This window comes from Pithys albifrons, chromosome 21, assembly GCF_047495875.1.
Source record: "Pithys albifrons albifrons isolate INPA30051 chromosome 21, PitAlb_v1, whole genome shotgun sequence".
Classification (NCBI taxonomy): Eukaryota; Metazoa; Chordata; class Aves; order Passeriformes; family Thamnophilidae; genus Pithys; species Pithys albifrons.
Window position 1 is genome coordinate 166,294 of NC_092478.1, and position 10,823 is coordinate 177,116.

The 10,823-nt window shown below is 54.9% G+C and overlaps 1 protein-coding gene across 4 annotated transcripts; it reads right to left on the reverse strand.

Annotated features, from left to right (window-relative positions):
• Positions 1 to 5,590: 5,590 nt before the first annotated feature.
• Positions 5,591 to 10,674, reverse strand: LOC139681490 (exportin-2-like). Of its 4 annotated transcripts, none has more exons than XR_011699528.1 (6): positions 10,281 to 10,674; positions 9,321 to 9,480; positions 8,862 to 8,959; positions 8,566 to 8,651; positions 7,091 to 7,216; positions 5,591 to 6,308 (listed from the first exon to the last, which is right to left on the reverse strand). XR_011699528.1 is itself a non-coding variant. In XM_071574910.1 (5 exons), exons 1-5 carry the CDS (start codon positions 10,328 to 10,330, stop codon positions 7,200 to 7,202), a joined length of 411 nt encoding a protein of 136 aa, XP_071431011.1. In that variant the 5' UTR covers positions 10,331 to 10,674; the 3' UTR covers positions 6,618 to 7,199. The 4 variants fall into 4 exon arrangements, 2 of the variants coding, with proteins under 2 accessions (XP_071431011.1, XP_071431012.1); XR_011699529.1 differs by having other exon boundaries at positions 5,593 to 6,308; positions 10,496 to 10,674; XM_071574910.1 differs by lacking the exon at positions 5,591 to 6,308 and having other exon boundaries at positions 6,618 to 7,216.
• Positions 10,675 to 10,823: the final 149 nt, after the last annotated feature.

A 10,823-nucleotide genomic window follows, 5' to 3' on the forward strand; every position in this document is an offset into this window, starting at 1 on the left:
AGACACTTTCAGACAAGTAACGACATCACACACACCAGGAAAGGAGGAGAACTACACAAGTCCTTTAGTTCCATTCCCTCAGTTTTCATGGAGTGTCACCTGCTGTGGCCACTGCCCTTTATGCCCCCCTTGACTCCAGAGCATTTGGAGCAAGTCCCTGGAGCCACCAGAGTCCCACCCATGTACAGGATGCCTGATCTGTGCAACTGCACACTCTGAACCACTCGTGTCACACTGGAGCTTTTCAGAGCAAGGAACTTACTTTTGATAAGTTTTGTTGGTTTGGAACTTGGAAGTCTTTGGAATAGCAGAATGAAGACCTGTTTCCTGTACCAGTCAACTGATTCACTGGAAATTTAAAAGAACAGTTATTCAGTTCACAGTGGGCTTTGACTGGTGCTGTCACTTTACAGAAAACACAGATAAAGTTGTTCCCATCTCTTTAACTGATAAATGTGACATTTTTGCTCCTGAAGTGTTAACCTTTGGCATGACTGCACACTGCAGAACCAAAGCCCACAGAAGTCAGTTTTGAATGCAATTTGAGCTCATACTCACGGGGGCATATGCTCCATGATGCTGTTTAGCAGGTCAAAGCCTTGGGGATCACTGGCTTTCAAGGCAATCAGCTTCTGGAATCCCCCCAGCACTCCAGGCTGCAAGGAAAGCAAACATGAAGCTCTAGGCAACTGTTCTTCCTAAGTGGCCCAGCAGAAAGTTGGCTCTGACCATCGAAGACACACACCAGTGCAAAAGCATCCCTAACCTAAACCAGGATTCTGATCCTGCAGTGCAGGACAAGGAAGACACATTGTGGCTCCTTCTCACTCACTCACTCTCCTCAGGACTGTTCTGAGCAGAACCCCTGAGAGTTCAGCTGATCCACATGTGTGAGGATTCACCTCACCCCCGGACGGGAAAGCACCCACCGAGCTGCATGCAGAGTATTTATCCGTGCATGGAGCGCCACTGAGGCCCAGCCCAGCCCAGCCCCTGCCCCGCGGCCCCGGCACTCACGATCTTGGCGGCGGCGCTGCGGGCGATGGTGCCGGCGCCGCGCTCCAGGAACGCCTCTGCAGCACCCGCACCAGCGGCGGGATGTTCCCCGCACGCTCCCGCGGCACCGGCTGCGGCAGGTGCGGGAAAACAGCGCCATACAGGACGTCGGGATGTCGCTCTAGGGCAGGAGAGAGCGCAGGAGCGACGGAGCGCTGTACTCGGCGCGTGCGCAGTAGCGACAAACCTCCGCACTCCGCGCGTGCGCAGTAGCGACAAACCTCCGTACTCCGCGCATGCGCAGTAGCGACAAAGGTCCGTACTCCGCGCGTGCGCAGTAGCGACAAAGGTCCGTATTCCGCGCATGCGCAGTAGCGACAAAGGTCCGTATTCCGCGCATGCGCAGTAGCGACAAAGGTCCGTACTCCGCGCATGCGCAGTAGCGACAAAGGTCCGTACTCCGCGCGTGCGCAGTAGCGACAAAGGTCCGTACTCCGCGCGTGCGCAGTAGCGACAAACCTCCGTACTCCGCGCATGCGCAGTAGCGACAAAGGTCCGTACTCCGCGCGTGCGCAGTAGCGACAAACCTCCGTACTCCGCGCATGCGCAGTAGCGACAAAGATCCGTACTCCGCGCGTGCGCAGTAGCGACAAAGGTCCGTACTCCGCGCGTGCGCAGTAGCGACAAAGGTCCGTACTCCGCGCGTGCGCAGTAGCGACAAACCTCCGTACTCCGCGCGTGCGCAGTAGCGAAAAAGCTCCGTACTCCGCGCGTGCGCAGTAGCGAAAAAGCTCCGTACTCCGCGCGTGCGCAGTAGCGACGAAGCGCAGTACTCCGCGCGTGCGCAGTGGCGACAAAGGTCTGTACTCTGCGCGTGCGCAGTAGCCAAGATGCGATGTACTCCGCGCCTGCGCAGTAGCGACGGTGCCCTACTCCGCGCGTGCGCAGTGGCGACACCGGCTCAGATTCGGCATGCACAGAACGTGCAGCAGAGACACAGCAGGGGGCGCTGGAACACTCAGCAGGCACAGAACCCCCAGCGCCGGGGGTCCACTGGGCGGGGCTGCCGAGGGGCGACACCTCCAGCGCCGGGGGTCCCCGAAGGGGAGGTCACCGAGGGCCGACATTTCGGGCACCGGGGGTCCCCAAGGGGGTTCCCCGACGGACGACATTTTGGGCACCGGGGGTCCCCAAGGGGGTTCCCCGAGGGACGACATTTTGGGCACCGGGGGTCCCCAAGGGGGTTCCCCGAGGGACGACATTTTGGGCACCGGGGGTCCCCAAGGGGGTTCCCCGACGGACGACATTTTGGGCACCGGGGGTCCCCAAGGGGGTTCCCCGACGGACGACATTTTGGGCACCGGGGGTCCCCAAGGGGGTTCTCCGACGGACGACATTTTGGGCACCGGGGGTCCCCAAGGGGGTTCCCCGACGGACGACATTTTGGGCACCGGGGGTCCCCAAGGGGGTTCCCCGACGGACGACATTTCGGGCACCGGGGGTCCCCAAGGGGGGTTCCCGAGGGACGACATTTCGGGCACCGGGGGTCCCCAAGGGGGGTTCCCGAGGGACGACATTTCGGGCACCGGGGGTCCCCAAGGGGGGTTCCCGAGGGACGACATTTCGGGCACCGGGGGTCCCCAAGGGGGGTTCCAGAGGGACGACATTTCGGGCACCCGGGGTCCCCAAGGGAGGTTCCCGAGGGCCGACATTGCTGGGCTGTGGGCAATGGGCGTCCCTGAGTTCCCCAGGCACCCCCTGACCACTCTTACCTCCCCTTACCTCCCTGTGACTCCTCTGAGACCCACGATCCACTGTGAGACCCCCCTGATTCCTCTCTGACTTCTCCTGGATCGCTTTGGACCCTCCTGAACTCCCCTGGACCCCCCTGAATCCCCCTTGGACTTTCCTCAACTCTCTTGGACCACCTTGCACCACCCCCCAGCCCCCCTTGACACTCTCAAAAACCTTGGACCCTCTTGAATCACACTTGGACTCCCGTGGACCCCTCCAAACCCCCTGACGCCCCCTGGACCCCTCTTGAATCCGCCTGGGACCCCTTGGACCCTCCTTAGACCCTTCTGGACCCCTTCGAACCTTTCTGGACACCTCTGAGACTCCACTGGACACTCCTGGACCCCCCCCAAAACCCCCCGGACCCTCCAAAACTCTCCTGGACCCCCTTGGACCCCTGTGAAACCCCCTTCCACTCCCTTAAAACCCCCTGGACCCTCCTGTACGTTCCTGGACCACCTTGAATCCTCCTAGGGCCCCCATGGACCCCCCCCCCCCCTTATACCCCCAGGGAAAACCCCTGGACCCTCCTGGACCAACTTGAACTCTCCTGGACCCTCCTAAACGCTTTGGACCCCTCTGGACCCCCCTGGGCCCTCTCGGACTTCCCTGGACGTCCCATGTCCCCTGCATGTCCCCCCACAGCCTTCCCATGTCCCCAATGTTCCCCCCATGTTTCCTCCATGTCCCCTGCGTCCCTCATGTCCACCCCATCTCCCTCATGTCCTCCCCATGTCCCCTCGATGAACCCCATGTCCCCCTGATGTCCTCCCATGTCCCCCTGATGTCCTCCCATGTCCCCCTGATGTCCCCCCCCATGTCCTCCCCTTGTCCCCCCGTGTCCCTCCAATGTATGTCACTCCATGGCCTCCCAAGACACGCAGCTGCCAGCACAGGACACACACAAATCCCTCCGAAATTCTGGAACACGACATTCCTCTGCAGGGCTGAAAACAAGACGGGGAGGCTTTTTTCCTTTCCGTAGGTGGACTAATGCCCCCAAAACCAGGGAGCTGGGACAGTGGCTGCTCCCTGCACTCTGCTGCACTTTCCACAGCTCCTTCGTTGACTTCCTGGTGGATTTGTGCATCCTCTGAAGGTGGCACTTCTCTGCAAAGCAACTCAGCAAATCCCTTCAGTTTGATTTGTTTCCAGATTTTTCTCCCTAGCACCACAGAGCTCAAAAAGGAAATCAGAAAACCAGGAAAAAACCCCAAAGAACAAAAAATCGCACCGTGCCAACCCCCAGCTCCTCCCACAAAGCTCAAGGGGTCCCATGTGTGTCCCCGCCACCTCCAGCTGGCCACCAGGCCCCCAGAGCTGAGGGAAATCTGAGCAGATACTGAGAAACCTCCTTTGCTGAGCACACTCACCACTGCAGTCCTTCAGGCTTTGCAAGAGTCTGTAGGGATCAGACCCCAATTCCAATCCCTGACTACCTTTCCAACAGGTTTTGTTAGACACACACTGGGTGGTCACTCCAAGAACAGCACACAGAGACTGCACAAGGCATTACAGGATTGCCACGAAGAACAGAAGTACCTTTTCTTTCGCATGGTTTTTCCTCTGCAATAACTACCAACTGGTTTGGTTCCTACTGGACATTTCCCTTGAGGGTTCAGGGCCCTCTGGTGAGGTGGGGTTGTTTAGGGCTGATCCTCACAGGCTCAGACCAAACCCAGCCACCCCATCACTGCTGCACGTGGGATCAGATGGAAATCTCAATACAGCATATAAATGCTCCCCTTCCCTACTACTCAGTCTTTCCTTACAGATGCAAGGAGCAGATTTACTCCATCCTTTGCAGGGACTTGCTTAACTCCTGGCACTGTCCCTGTCCCAGGGAAGCTGCACTAGGACTGTGGGTCTGGGTCCTCTCCAGGCACAATGCAGCTGCTCATATTAACAGCATCAGCAATGCCCTCATTTTTTAGCAGCTCAAACTGCCGAGATACAATCCCAAGAAAAGCAATTCTTTTCCAGACTGTCACTGCGTTCAGGCTGGTGCTCAGCATGCACAGAACCTGCAGCACAGACACAGCAGAGGGCTCAGGGACACTCAGCATGCACAGACAGAGCAGCACAGACACAGCAGAGGGCTCAGGGACACTCAGCATGCACAGAACCTGCAGCACAGACACAGCAGAGGGCTCAGGGACACTCAGCATGCACAGAACCTGCAGCACAGACACAGCAGAGGGCTCAGGGACACTCAGCATGCACAGAACCTGCAGCACAGACACACCTCAGGGCTCAGGGACACTCAGCATGCACAGAACCTGCAGCACAGACACAGCAGAGGGCTCAGGGACACTCAGCATGCACAGACAGAGCAGCACAGACACAGCAGAGGGCTCAGGGACACTCAGCATGCACAGAACCTGCAGCACAGACACAGCAGAGGGCTCAGGGACACTCAGCATGCACAGACAGAGCAGCACAGACACAGCAGAGGGCTCAGGGACACTCAGCATGCACAGAACCTGCAGCACAGACACAGCAGAGGGCTCAGGGACACTCAGCAGGCACAGAACCTGCAGCACAGACACAGCTGAGGGCTCAGGGACACTCAGGAGGCACAGAACCTGCAGCACAGACACAGCAGAGGGCTCAGGGACACTCAGCAGGCACAGAACCTGCAGCACAGACACAGCAGAGGGCTCAGGGACACTCAGCATGCACAGAACCTGCAGCACAGACACAGCTGAGGGCTCAGGGACACTCAGCAGGCACAGAACCTGCAGCACAGACACAGCAGAGGGCTCAGGGACACTCAGCCACTGCCATGGCTCTTCATGCACAGGGCACAAGCTCAGACACTCTGAGAGCAGCAGTTATGGAGGGAGAAACAGCTCATCTCTCAGACAATCTTTACTTACTGAAATATTGGTCAAAACAGTCACTATGGGGTAAGAGAGTTAACTGTGCACTCAAAATGTCTAATTTTACATGAACTGCCTGAATCTCCCACGTCCATGCAACTGAACAGGAGACAACCATTAGTTATAGGCCATCAAGGGGATAACTCTTCATCTTTTAAATAGCATATATTTGAGCTGATTGCTAAACTAAGTGCTGTGAAAAATAAGGCCTTTCTGAGGTTGCCAGGAAAACCTTACAAAAGCCAAGTTCCAATGAACAATAAGACACAGCAAGATCTTGCCTTCTCCCTACAACACACTTCATTTTGCTGATTATCAAACCTTAGCAAGAGACCATTCTCACAGAGGCATTTCTTCTCTGCTGAATGCAGCCCAGGGATGCAGAGCCCAAGCCACCTACCCTGCCTGGGCACGCTGTGAACAGTTTGTGCAGAGACTGAGCCAGCTGGATCCTGGGATTGTTCACCATTTGCCCCACAGGATCATGCTCTTTCCTCCCAGCAAAAGCCAGCTGGGAGAATGCAGTCTGATAGCCTGGAGTATCCTCTGTGTCAATGAAGTGCTCCTTGTCAGGGGTCGTGTCATCCTCAGGCAGCTCGAACAAGCCAAGGAGGGAGGGCCTGCAGCAAAGGAATCCTGGGGGGAGAGGGGAGGGGAACAGTGAACAGGTGAGGACAGCCTGTGCTTCACAAGAACGCTCAGATTACCTGGAACCCCTTTGCAGGGACTTGCTTAACTCCTGGCACTGTCCCTGTCCCAGGGAAGCTGCACTAGGACTGTGGGTCTGGGTCCTTTCCAGGCACAATGCAGCTGCTCATATTAACAGCATCAGCAATGCCCTCATTTTTTAGCAGGTCAAATTGCTGTGATACAAACCCAAGAATAGCAATTCTTTTCCAGATTACAGCTTTTCTCTAAGTACATTCAAAAAGAGTTCTAGTCCAGGACCCGGTTACTGTCATTCAGTTCAGGCTACCTGAGCCCCCAGACTGCTGGACTGCCTTTCAGTCTCCAGAGCTTTCCCCCAGATTCCACTTTCAGGCTAAGACACTACAGCCTGTCAGGTTGTGAGTATTCTCAGGCCTCCTGACTATGACAGTTACAAGTCAAAAGTGGGCCCAGCTTTCCAGAAGGAATGCAAGCTGACAGTAGCCTAATTCCCTTCAGTGGAGCTCTACTCAGCCAAATCAGGCTCAAACACATCTCAAACCAGCTCTGCCATTTGCTTTGAAAACACACTTCCCTTTGTGCAGTGAAGGATGAAAAGGTATGAAAAGCCTCAAGCTGAGTCTCACCACAACAGTGGGCCTGAAGAAATGCCAAAGGAGTTTATTGGAGGGATCTATTCTGGTGAAAGCTCCTACTTTCCAGACCTCCAACAGCATCACCAGCAGACCCTGAAGAAGTGTGGCACCTACCACAGCTTGGGGTACTCAGTGTCCATCATGGGAGGACATTCTGTTAATGTCTTGGTGATGCCAACAGCACGGATCTGCTTTTCAACTTGTCCCAGACTCTTTCTGGATTTCAGGAATCATCATTTTCTGCAAAACCATTCCAAACATGTTAGTGTGACATTTAGAGAAAATGTCTTAGAACGATTTATCACCCTATGGTGACCAAAGAAAAGCAGAAACCACACAAAGCACCAGGAAACAGAGAACACAAGACAATTTGTTTCTTAACAATTGCTGCCCTCTTACATAGATGTTTGCACATACAAACTTTTTACAAAGGATAAAAACCAGAGACAGCAATCCTTCCCTTTTATGACCCGCTCAGGAGATCAGTAACTTGAACTATCAGTGAGGAACTGTGGGCAGAAAATCAGAAATGAACCCCAAAAGGAGAGGCACCCGGGCAGTCAGATTAGCGCCAAACCTCCTTTGCCATTTCAGCCAGAGAGACAACTCTTTCCTGCTTCAAAGGCAAAAACTGCACAGCAGCCTGAAATACAACCCAAGCCAACAGAACACACTCCCTTTGGCTGTATGCTGCCAAGTATTTCCTGCAGAGCTCATGCCCCATTTCCTGTGCCATACTAGTTAATGAAGACGAGAAAGCAACGAGAAAAAGGACAAAGTAAAACTCCAGATGAAAACAAGATAATTGCTTTAGAGTCAGCAGCAAAATCCATTCTAACAAGGACACAGGAAGGGCAGCCTTCATAAATGTTCCCTTTTAGTGAAGGGCATTAACTTGCTGCTCCAAAGTTTGCCTAAAAACTGCTCATCTTCTCGGGCACCACAACACTGAAACGTGGAACGCTGGAAGCACCACTTCCATTTGGTTGGTGGAACACCACTGGAAGAACCCTGTAATTCTTGCTCCTCTACAGGAGGCATCAAGCAGATTTTAAAGGATTAATAACAGACCTTGTGTGATCTGTGTAGAGATAACATCACGAATTTCATCAGCATGGCCATCTGCCTGGGGATGATTTCAACAATGTGTCACAGCTTTGACAGAGGAACGTAAACCCTTCCTCAGAACTTTATTCCCATGAAGGCCAAAATGACACAAAAGCATGGAATGTTTCCCAGCATGAACACAAACTGCAGAGAGCAGTGGTCAGAATGGCTGTGCTGTGTGGCAGGGCAAGTGTGTTGCTATTAGCTGGAGATTAAATGGAGACACTTTCAGACAAGTAACGACATCACACACACCAGGAAAGGAGGAGAACTACACAAGTCCTTTAGTTCCATTCCCTCAGTTTTCATGGAGTGTCACCTGCTGTGGCCACTGCCCTTTATGCCCCCCTTGACTCCAGAGCATTTGGAGCAAGTCCCTGGAGCCACCAGAGTCCCACCCATGTACAGGATGCCTGATCTGTGCAACTGCACACTCTGAACCACTCGTGTCACACTGGAGCTTTTCAGAGCAAGGAACTTACTTTTGATAAGTTTTGTTGGTTTGGAACTTGGAAGTCTTTGGAATAGCAGAATGAAGACCTGTTTCCTGTACCAGTCAACTGATTCACTGGAAATTTAAAAGAACAGTTATTCAGTTCACAGTGGGCTTTGACTGGTGCTGTCACTTTACAGAAAACACAGATAAAGTTGTTCCCATCTCTTTAACTGATAAATGTGACATTTTTGCTCCTGAAGTGTTAACCTTTGGCATGACTGCACACTGCAGAACCAAAGCCCACAGAAGTCAGTTTTGAATGCAATTTGAGCTCATACTCACGGGGGCATATGCTCCATGATGCTGTTTAGCAGGTCAAAGCCTTGGGGATGATCTGTCTTACAGGCAATCAGCTTCTGGAATCCCCCCAACAATCCAGGCTGCAAGGAAAGCAAACATGAAGCTCTAGGCAACTGTTCTTCCTAAGTGGCCCAGGAGAAAGTTGGCCCTTACCATCGAAGACACACAACAATGCAAAAGCATCTGTAACCTAAACCAGGATTCTGATCCTGCAGTGCAGGACAAGGAAGACACATTGTGGCTCCTTCTCACTCACTCACTCTCCTCAGGACTGTTCTGAGCAGAACCCCTGAGAGTTCAGCTGATCCACATGTGTGAGGATTCACCTCACCCCCGGACGGGAAAGCACCCACCGAGCTGCATGCAGAGTATTTATCCGTGCATGGAGCGCCACTGAGGCCCAGCCCAGCCCAGCCCCTGCCCCGCGGCCCCGGCACTCACGATCTTGGCGGCGGCGCTGCGGGCGATGGTGCCGGCGCCGCGCTCCAGGAACGCCTCTGCAGCACCCGCACCAGCGGCGGGATGTTCCCCGCACGCTCCCGCGACACCGGCTGCGGCAGGTGCGGGAAAACAGCGCCATACAGGACGTCGGGATGTCGCTCTAGGGCAGGAGAGACAGCGGCTCGCACTCCGCGCGTGCGCAGTAGCGACGATGGGGGGCAGAGGGGGGTGCCGGAGGTCCCCAAGGGTCCCCAAGGGGGGGTCGCGACGGACGACATGGGTGGGCTGTGGGCAGCGGAGGTCCCTGAGAGCCCCAGACACCCCTGACCACTCTTACCTCCCCTTACCTCCCTGTGACTCCTCTGCGACCCACCTTACCACCCCGACCCACTGTGAGACACTCCTGACTTCTCCTGGATCCCCCTGGACCCTCCTGAACTCCCCTGGACCTCCCTGAATCCCCCTTGGACTCCCCTCAACTCTCCTGGACCACCTTGTACCCCCCTTGACACTCCCTCTACAGACTGAGAGAAACCAGTGGAGAACTAAGCCCTCAGAGAGGTCCTAATAAAAAACACAAATAGTGGGCATAATGCTTCTATTGTTCCTTAGTCCATCTCAGGACACCAGGCTTCCACAACCTTTACTAACTTGGCTACTCGTGTGGTACAGGCTAGTCCATGGCTTGTCTTGAAGAGCAAAAGCAGAGCCCAATTAAGAGAAACAACCAATCTATTTGTTGATTTCTATCAGAATTTGAATCCGTCCTCATGACAACATGAGTTGTTAAAATGCAGCTCTATCGATGTGTGTTGAAATAGTGTCAGGTGGCAAACACAAGTGGGCATTATCCATAAGACTGCTTTTCCTGTTCCTACAACTGTGTATGTTTTGGCCCTAAATTTATTGTTAGGAATATCCCAGATAAGTGGCTACATTTCAAAGCCAGTTACTGCTCACACAAAATACGGGACACCATTATTTTCAGTTGCTGCTAATTCAGAAGTCATGCTTCAGCAGGGATGCAGGTCTGCGTTTTGCTGGTCCCAAATACCCGCAGCGAGCCCCTCCGGTCGCGGCAGCCCTCACTGGTACCCCCAGGGCAGAAACAGCGCGGCCAGAAGGCTCCGGGCATGACTATCCCCCCGCGCCGGGCACTGCCGAGGCGTTTCTACCTCGGGTTCGGTTTGGGACCGCTGACAACGGGACGGACACTGAGGAGCTGGTGATCAGTCCTCGGCTGGACTCGGCGATCTCTGAAGTCTTTTCCAGCCTGAGTGCGATTCAGATTCTGAGGTTCTGAAACCTCCCGGCCCGTTCCCCCCCGCCCCTCCCGGCCCGTTCCCCCCCGCCCCTCCCGGCCTGTTCCCCCCGGCCCGTTCCCCCCGGCCCGTTCCCCCCCGCCCCTCCCGGCCCGTTCCCCCCGCCCCTCCCGGCCCGTTCCCCCCGCCCCGTTCCCCCCGCCCCTCCCGGCCCGTTCCCCCCCGGCCCGTTCCCCCCGCC